This window comes from Brachionichthys hirsutus, unplaced genomic scaffold (genome assembly GCF_040956055.1).
Source record: "Brachionichthys hirsutus isolate HB-005 unplaced genomic scaffold, CSIRO-AGI_Bhir_v1 contig_1246, whole genome shotgun sequence".
In the NCBI taxonomy this organism is placed as follows: Eukaryota; Metazoa; Chordata; class Actinopteri; order Lophiiformes; family Brachionichthyidae; genus Brachionichthys; species Brachionichthys hirsutus.
Window position 1 is genome coordinate 21,081 of NW_027180785.1, and position 9,434 is coordinate 30,514.

The following is a 9,434-nucleotide window of genomic DNA, read 5'->3' on the forward strand; positions in this document are numbered from 1 at the left end:
GCAGTGGAGGGAGAACCACCAGAGAGTAATCCTCCTTCAGGACAATCTGCTTACGCTGCAGGAGGAGGAGGAGGAGGAGGAGGAGGAGGAGCCAAACAACGAAGAAGACGTTTCTTAGTCCACAAGAACAACAACAAGCAGCGATGGGATTCACACGAGACCTCCGGCAGGGGGTACGAGGTTCCACCGGATTCTGTCCGGACATGCCCCGCCCCTGCACAATGCCCCGCCCCTCCACAATGCTCCACCCCTCCACAATGCTCCACCCCTGCACAATGCCCCGCCCCTCCACAATGCTCCACCCCTCTACCCATGCTCCACCCCTGCACAATGCCCCGCCCCTCCACAATGCTCCACCCCTCTACCCATGCTCCACCCCTGCACAATGCCCCGCCCCTCCACAATGCCCCACCCCTCCAGCATTACCCTTTGGCTGTAATGGGTGCTGTAGCCTGTAGGGGGCGTGGTCCTGCAGCAGTAGACGGGATGACAGCAGGAATGTCGGCAGGCCGTCACACGCCTCCTCCGGCCGTGATGTCGGCAGACAGCGAACCCGCAGCAGACGATCGCCGTGGCGATGAGAGGATACCGAACCATCAAGTATACTTTATTCGTCTTCTGCTACGTCTTCTGGGTGAGTCCACGTCCACGTCCCCGTCCACGTCCACGTTCTCAGACCTGTGCTTTGTGTTTGGGCCATGAAGCTTCACCTCCTGGTGCTCTGGGAGGAGCAGGAGGAGCAGGAGGAGCAGGACGCTTTGAAAGGCCTCGTCTTATTTTCAGCAGCGTCAGTCGGACTTTTATCTGAACTGGGTTGTTCTGTTAACTATAAATGTGTTTATAACATGTTTATAACACGTTTTCGGCCCCACAGATATTGCATGAGTTTCCGAAAGATGTCGGCTTCATTTCTGTTTATCTTTAGCCTAGCTTAGCATGCTAGGCTAGCTCCAGCAGGAACGCATCCAACAGCGTTTTCTGTGTGACTGCAGGTTGTTAGCGCCATCCTCACCGCGGTGGGGATCTACGCCAAGATCGCCAAGGAGAAAGGTTGGTCAAAAGCTATGCTAGCTATGCTAGCTAAGCTAGCTAAGCTAGCTATGTCATGGTCCCTTTCCACTTCCAAACCACAACACGCTCTGATCCTGAATGTTCTGCCTCTTCAGTGGTGAAGGGAGACAAAATAAAAACTAAGGCTCCGCCCCTTTATCCAAATCTGTCCAAAGTGGGAGGGGCTCTTCTGCCGCCCAACATTAGAGAAGTATTTTATTCCCATGAATAGAAGATAAAACACGGGACCCGGTTCTGCATCCCTGAGGATGGACCAGGGACGGGACCCGGTTCTGCTGATGACCCGGTTCTGCATCCCTGAGGATGGACCAGGGACACCCGGACTCGCCTGATCTCACCGTGTCTCTGCAGACGTGGTCGACACCCTGACTGCGGATCCAGCTCTGCTCCTGATCGTCGCCGGCTCGCTGATGTTCCTCATCACGTTCCTCGGATGTTTCGGGGCGCTGCGTAACGCCACCTGTCTGCTGAAGGCGGTACGATTGATCCCTGATCAGCTGACTGACGGAGGATTGACTGAATTCTCACCGTTTGTGTTTGTTCCTGCAGTTTGTGGGGACCCTGACCACCATCCTCCTCCTGCAGGTCGCCGCCGGCGTGGTCGGATACCTCTCCACCGACAAGGTGACGCCACCCACCCGACGTAAGCGTCGTCTGTTCAGGTCGTTCTGTAGAAACAAACCAGCCGACGTGAACAGGTACCGCCACACGTTCCCATGGCGACCAGGGGGAGGCGCCCCTTAGAATAGAGACAAACGCGTGTTAAAGGTATCAGACTCATTTAAATGGATCGGACGAACCAATCACAGACCGCTGCCCGCCGTGGCGTCACAGGTGATGTCATGATGTCATTGATCAGGTGATGGAGAGGACGGAGAAACTGATGATGAAGGCTGTCGTCCGCTACAGGGACGACCGGGACCTGGAAAACGCCATCGACTTCATCCAGAGGAAGGTGAAGACGAAGAGGGGGGCGGGTCTTTACGGACCGGTCTTTACGGACCGGCCTTTACGGACCGGTCTTTACGGACCGGCCTTTACGGACCGGTCTTTACGGACCGGCCTTTACGGACCGGCCTTCACGGACCGGCCTTTACGGACCGGTCTTTAGGGACCGGTCTTTACGGACCGGTCTTTAAGGACCGGCCTTTACGGACCGCCCTTTACGGACCGGTCTTTAAGGACCGGCCTTTACGGACCGGTCTTTAGGGACCGGTCTTTACGGACCGGTCTTTACGGACCGGCCTTCACGGACCGGCCTTCACGGACCGGCCTTTACGGACCGGCCTTTACGGACCGGCCTTTAGGGACCGGTCTTTAGGGACCGGTCTTTAGGGACCGGTCTTTACGGACCGGTCTTTACGGACCGGCCTTTACGGACCGGTCTTTACGGACCGGTCTTTACGGACCGGCCTTCACGGACCGGTCTTTACGGACCGGTCTTTACGGACCGGTCTTTAAGGACCGGCCTTTAAGGACCGGCCTTTACGGACCGGTCTTTACGGACCGGTCTTTAAGGACCGGCCTTTAAGGACCGGTCTTTACGGACCGGTCTTTACGGACCGGTCTTTAAGGACCGGCCTTTAAGGACCGGTCTTTACGGACCGGTCTTTACGGACCGGTCTTTACGGACCGGCCTTCACGGACCGGTCTTTACGGACCGGTCTTTACGGACCGGCCTTCACGGACCGGCCTTTACGGACCGGCCTTTACGGACCGGTCTTTACGGACCGGCCTTTACGGACCGGCCTTCACGGACCGGCCTTTACGGACCGGTCTTTACGGACCGGTCTTTAGGGACCGGCCTTTACGGACCGGTCTTTACGGACCGGTCTTTACGGACCGGCCTTCACGGACCGGCCTTTACGGACCGGTCTTTAGGGACCGGTCTTTACGGACCGGTCTTTAGGGAGCGGTCTTTACGGACCGGCCTTTACGGACCGGCCTTCACGGACCGGCCTTTACGGACCGGCCTTTACGGACCGGTCTTTAGGGACCGGTCTTTACGGACCGGTCTTTAGGGAGCGGTCTTTACGGACCGGCCTTTACGGACCGGTCTTTAAGGACCGGCCTTTACGGACCGGTCTTTAGGGACCGGCCTTTACGGACCGGTCTTTAGGGACCGGTCTTTACGGACCGGTCTTTACGGACCGGCCTTCACGGACCGGCCTTTACGGACCGGTCTTTACGGACCGGCCTTCACGGACCGGCCTTTACGGACCGGCCTTCACGGACCGGCCTTTACGGACCGGTCTGCCGGCGCGTTCCTAATCAGGGTTGATCGGTTTGTAGTTTCAGTGCTGTGGAGTCCAGAGCCACAAGGACTGGTCCCACAACGTCTACTTTGAGTGTTCAGAACCCAACCCTAGTCTCGAGGCCTGTGGAGTTCCCTTCTCCTGCTGCATTCATGCCCAGAACCAGGTCAGAACCCCTGTGATCCTAGGGTTCTGAAGAGACGCTAGAGTCTGTATCTGTCAGGGGCCAAAGGGGCCAAAGGGGCCAAAGGGGACCTCCTGGTCTTGGTTGAGGTGCTGCTTTGTGCTGCAGACGGTGCTGAACACCATGTGTGGTTACGGGATGCAGCAGCTGGAGACGGGCCCGGCCCGTCTGGACATCTTCACCGTCGGCTGCCTGGAGAAGATCGTCTGGTGGGCCAAGAAAAACCTGCTGCTGGTGGCCGGTCTGACCGCCGGCCTGCTGCTGCTCGAGGTAACACCGATGACATCATCGCACCTTGTTCTAACTGCTCTGTGGTTCTGAACCTGTGGAGGTGTTACTTTGGACGTCCCGAGCCGAGTCCAGATCTTTGTGGGGTTTGATCCTGATCAACTTCCGTTTCCTCCGACAGATTTGTACGATTTCTCTGGCAGCGGCTCAGATCTCCAGGATAAAGAAAGCCCGGCAGCAGAAAGAAAGTTCTGCCAGAACCGCTCCAGATAGAAAGGACAGCTACTGGTATCCGGCCTTCGCCGACTTCGATGACGCTTAAAGCTGACGGGACGGGCGGGAGCAAAGTCAGACTCCTTTTTTAATCCAGTCAAAGAAACGGACTCTTTGTTCCCTGGAGGGTTTAAAGTCGTCCCGACTCAGAAGCTTCTTCTTCTTCCTCTTCATAAACCAAAATACAACCAATAAATACTCTTGTTGATAGTGCAACTAGAAGCATCAGTGAATTCCAGACACCTTCTTAAGTCTAATGTGCTGCTGACCCCTACAGGTCGGAGGGCTAATTACACCAACTCCCACAGACCGACTCACCAGTAGAAAACAGTTTCCTTGCGTATTGCAAGTATACGAGTACTTATAATATACTACATGAGTGGATTATACCAGTTGACACATCTCTGTGACATTCATGTCATAAATTAAACAATTAAGACTTCATCGTGTTTCCAGATCATTGATTTGCTCAGGAAAAGCGCAGTAAAGAATGTAAATACTCAAAGTACAATTACCTGAGAATCTCTCAGGACCCAATACCTCGCTACATTTCTCATCGTCTTTTTGTTGATCAGCCTCCTCTGTTCATTCATGCTAATGCTAATCTAACTTTGCTATTTTTCTGTGCACGTCCACAAGGATGAAAGTGTAATCCTGCTTAATCCCGCTGTTCTTCATTGTGACTTTAATCTGTGGCGCTGGATTAGCGTCTGAAGCACCCGTGGCTTCCTCAGGCTCGCCTGATTGGCTTAATGATCGCAGAGCCAGGTGGGCGTGTACAAATAGCAGTGGTTTAACACAGGCTGTTTATTTTACAGAGGCTAACTGCTTCATGCTAACCACGCTAATCAAGCAGGGGTTGATTGGTCCTTGCCAAAGGGCGTGTCAAAAACAGCGTCTCGAGTCGTAGTGTCACTTGCCAATTTTTGCCGGAACATTGCCAACAAAAATAAACTTTATCCACTCCGGCCTTCTTCTTCGCCTCATGCAGGAGACAGAGGGAGAGCTGGACGTGCGGAGCGCATACACGGGAGGCGTGCACGCTTTCACTGTGCTAAGTTAAACTGAGCTAAGCTAGGCTAGGCTATGCTAAATACCGGTGAACATGAACTGCTTAGTGCTGAGAAACACCGAGACATCCCATGTTCAGAATCACCATTGGAATAAAGTTTATTCAAATAAACACAAACAAAAATGTTTCATATAAAAATCTAAATTAAACCGATACAGAATCATTTGACTAATTTCTGAGAGTTGAACACCTGAGGACCTGTGTGACCGTCGGAGGCGTGGCTCAGAATCAGAAGGTGTGGGAGTGTCAACCGGGCCGGCGTCACCTGAGTCCATCGTCTCCGCGTGAGAAGGGAAAACTAAATGATGCACCCGGTTCTGATCATCAAGGTCTGCATCCGCCCCCCCTCCCCATCAGAATCCACCTGGACCAGGAAGAAACTCCACCGGACTCCAGACTGCAACGAGACCCCAAAGACCCAGGACAGGTCTCCGCAGAGACCCGGTTCTGCCGGCGCTAAAGGCTTTGAGAAGTTGAGCGTTTTGTGTGATTGTGTCTCGGAGACCCTTCAAAAACCCGTCATGAGGTACCAGCTTGAAAAAACGGCTTCAGAATAAGCCACGCCTCCCACTGAACCAGCAGGAAGTTCAGGCATTCCCGTTGATCCAGGGACCCAGATGTTGCATCCTGTTGGTTCCGTCCAGCTGCAGAGCCGGCCAATGCTTCCCATGCGCTCTTGAGTCGAGCTTGTTTGCTAATTAGCATGTCACCTGATCCGAGAGCACCGTCTGGTTGGTTCCCATCCTGCAGAACCACACCGCGGCGCTTCCGAGCTTCTCCATCCGATCACACCTGGCAGATGTTGTAGTACACGGTGTGTCCCTGTGTCTCACCGGCCGGGTCGTCCATCATCTCAAACACGCAGTCTCTGAGGGAGCCGTAGGACGGGACGGGCTGGTCGTGGGGCGTTTGGGTTCCGTAGGACGGGACGGGCTGGTTGTGGGGCGTTTGGGTTCCGTAGGACGGGACGGGCTGGTCGTGGGGCGTTTGGGTTCCGTAGGACGGGACGGGCTGGTCGTGGGGCGTTTGGGTTCCGTAGGACGGGACGGGCTGGTTGTGGGGCGTTTGGGTTCCGTAGGACGGGACGTGCTGGTTGTGGGGCGTTTGGGTTCCGTAGGACGGGACGGGCTGGTTGTGGGGCGTTTGGGTTCCGTAGGACGGGACGGGCTGGTTGTGGGGCGTTTGGGTTCCGTAGGACGGGACGTGCTGGTTGTGGGGCGTTTGGGTTCCGTAGGACGGGACGGGCTGGTCGTGGGGCGTTTGGGTTCCGTAGGACGGGACGGGCTGGTCGTGGGGCGTTTGGGTTCCGTAGGACGGGACGGGCTGGTTGTGGGGCGTTTGGGTTCCGTAGGACGGGACGTGCTGGTTGTGGGGCGTTTGGGTTCCGTAGGACGGGACGGGCTGGTTGTGGGGCGTTTGGGTTCCGTAGGACGGGACGGGCTGGTTGTGGGGCGTTTGGGTTCCGTAGGACGGGACGTGCTGGTTGTGGGGCGTTTGGGTTCCGTAGGACGGGACGGGCTGGTTGTGGGGCGTTTGGGTTCCGTAGGACGGGACGTGCTGGTTGTGGGGCGTTTGGGTTCCGTAGGACGGGACGTGCTGGTTGTGGGGCGTTTGGGTTCCGTAGGACGGGACGTGCTGGTTGTGGGGCGTTTGGGTTCCGTAGGACGGGACGTGCTGGTCGTGGGGCGTTTGGGTTCCGTAGGACGGGACGGGCTGGTCGTGGGGCGTTTGGGTTCCGTAGGACGGGACGGGCTGGTTGTGGGGCGTTTGGGTTCCGTAGGACGGGACGTGCTGGTTGTGGGGCGTTTGGGTTCCGTAGGGCTGGGGAGGAAACGCAGAGACACTCAGCAGCCGCTGGGACGTGTTCCATGCAGAACTTTATGCTACGCTACGCTAACACTGAAAGTGTATCTGGTGATTAGTGGGCGGGGTCTGACAGATTGAACAGGATCAGGTTGTGTGAACGACGGAACAGCGCCAGAGTGACCTTTCACCTTTCTCGTCTCCCTGACGGGCAGGTCTTTCCGACACAGGTGCGCGACGATTCCCGCCGCCAGGGCGTCGCCCAGGACGTTGATCATGGTCCGGAATCTGTCCCTGCAGTGACGGAGGGGAACAACTGAGCAGAGGTCGGCGCCGCCTCCAGTCAACAGAACCGGTACCTACAGAACCCAGTCGATGGCCACAATGAGCGTGATGTCATCTGGGGGCAGGCCGACGGACGTCAGGACGATCACCATGGTAACCAGGCCCGCCTGAGGAATCCCCGCCGCACCGACGCTAGCGGCCGTAGCCGTGATGCTGCCGTCACACACGAGGACAGATCAAGCTACACGCTAGCCCTGCTAGCACCGGGACGGTTTTCTACCTGATGGTGACCAACTGGCCGAAGTCCAACTCGTAGTCGTTCACTTGAGCAATGAAGATGGCCGCCACGGCCTCGTACAGCGCCGTCCCGTCCATGTTGATGGTGGCGCCGACCGGGAGCACGAAGCGAGCGATCTGTCGGTCCACCTGGCAGTTCTCCAGCAGACACTTCATCGTGATGGGGAGCGTCGCAGAACTGAGAAGAGAAGGCGTCCGAGTCACGAGAGCCCGGTCACGTCCGCAGACCGGCCCCGGACCGCCCCGGACTCGCCTGGAGGACGTCGCCAGGGCGATCACCATGGCCTGCAGGAGCCCACGGATGTAGGAGAACGGGTTCTTCCTGGTGAGGATGAAGTAGAACAAAGGGAGGAGGAGGAGTCCGTGGAGGAAGAGGCCGGTGAGCACCGTGACGCCGTACCAGCCCAGCTTCCGGCCCAGGGTGCTCGGGTCCTGCATGTCCAGGACCTTCCCCGCCACCAGGAAGACGATTCCAAACGGGAAGTACCTGAGGACGGCACAAACGGTCTCTGACTGGCTCCAGCTTCATTCTGGACTCAACATGCCGGTCCGGGTCCAGGTCCAGGTCCGGGACCGGGCCCGGGACGTCCGGTTCTCACCAGACAGCAGCGTTGATGATCTTCATCACGCACTCGTTGATGCACTGACAGACGTTGATCAGCGGCGCTCCTCGCTCGCCCATCCTGCCCAGCAACAGACCTACGACGACAACCCGCCCCGTCAAGAGGTCAGAACCAGAACCAGTGCGCGTGGCCGCTTTCCTCAAACCCGAGCCGGGTCGGGCGACACGTCCTGCTCACCCATGGTGGCGGAGAAGACGACGATGCCGAGGACGTTCATCTGCTGGCTGGTGCCGGGACTCGTCTTGTACTGGACCTCCGGGGGGGGCGTCAGCTGCAGGTACACCGTCTGACCTTTCGGGTCATTCTCGTCCGGGATGACGTAGACGAAGTTGGGCTGGAAAGTTCTGGTCGGGACTTTGAGAACGGGAACCAGGTCCGTTTTGTACTGCAGGAAGGCGTTGGGTTGGTTAACGGGTGTGGTTACTACGGCGACGCTTCCTCCGCTCTGGGGTCTCACCTGCTGAAACGTGGCCTCGACCAGGTTGGACGGGACCATGTTCCTGTGGAGGGAAGCAGAGACCAAAGGTCAGCAAGAGGAGGACGATGATGATGACGATGATGACAACGAAGACGAAGAAGAGCGCAACGTGCCGCAGGACAGATCGGTGCGTCGCCGCCTCTCGCTTAATCCTGTGGGATTACTAAAAATACCCCGATCAGCCGACCAACCGGATCGCTGAGGTTGTGTGTGTCTGTTTATTCACCTGTGTGAGTGTGAGTCCTGTTTATTCACCTGTGTGTGTGTTCTGTTTATTCACCTGTGTGTGTCTGAGTTCTGTTTATTCACCTGTGTGTGTCTGTTTATTCACCTGTGTGTGTCTGAGTTCTGTTTATTCACCTGTGTGTGTCTGTTTATTCACCTGTGTGAGTTCTGTTTATTCACCTGTGTGTGTCTGTTTATTCACCTGTGTGTGTGTGAGTTCTGTTTATTCACCTGTGTGTGTCTGTTTATTCACCTGTGTGAGTTCTGTTTATTCACCTGTGTGTGTCTGTTTATTCACCTGTGTGAGTTCTGTTTATTCACCTGTGTGTGTCTGTTTATTCACCTGTGTGTGTCTGAGTTCTGTTTATTCACCTGTGTGTGTCTGTTTATTCACCTGTGTGTGTCTGAGTTCTGTTTATTCACCTGTGTGTGTCTGTTTATTCACCTGTGTGTGTCTGAGTTCTGTTTATTCACCTGTGTGTGTCTGTTTATTCACCTGTGTGTGTCTGAGTTCTGTTTATTCACCTGTGTGTGTCTGTTTATTCACCTGTGTGTGTCTGAGTTCTGTTTATTCACCTGTGTGTGTGTGTGTCTGTTTATTCACCTGTGTGTGTCTGAGTTCTGTTTATTCACCTGTGTG

At 55.9% G+C, this 9,434-nt stretch overlaps 2 protein-coding genes across 2 annotated transcripts; one reads left to right on the plus strand and one right to left on the minus strand.

Annotated features, from left to right (window-relative positions):
- The first annotated feature begins 495 nt into the window (after positions 1 to 495).
- On the plus strand, positions 496 to 4,405 carry LOC137916703 (tetraspanin-33-like). The gene is made up of 8 exons (XM_068759672.1): positions 496 to 634; positions 993 to 1,050; positions 1,423 to 1,547; positions 1,621 to 1,695; positions 1,931 to 2,026; positions 3,364 to 3,492; positions 3,619 to 3,780; positions 3,920 to 4,405. The coding sequence occupies exons 1-8, from the start codon at positions 578 to 580 to the stop codon at positions 4,058 to 4,060; spliced, it is 843 nt and encodes a 280-aa protein (XP_068615773.1). The 5' UTR covers positions 496 to 577; the 3' UTR covers positions 4,061 to 4,405.
- A 1,464-nt stretch (positions 4,406 to 5,869) lies between these two features.
- LOC137916706 (excitatory amino acid transporter 5-like) lies at positions 5,870 to 8,614 on the minus strand (the record flags this gene model as incomplete). Its single annotated transcript, XM_068759675.1, has 8 exons — positions 5,870 to 6,055; positions 7,078 to 7,180; positions 7,250 to 7,384; positions 7,452 to 7,646; positions 7,722 to 7,955; positions 8,068 to 8,167; positions 8,269 to 8,476; positions 8,549 to 8,614. Coding segments are annotated over 8 exons (1,227 nt in total), but the record flags the coding sequence as incomplete, so codon positions are not given.
- Between the last annotated feature and the right edge of the window lie 820 nt (positions 8,615 to 9,434).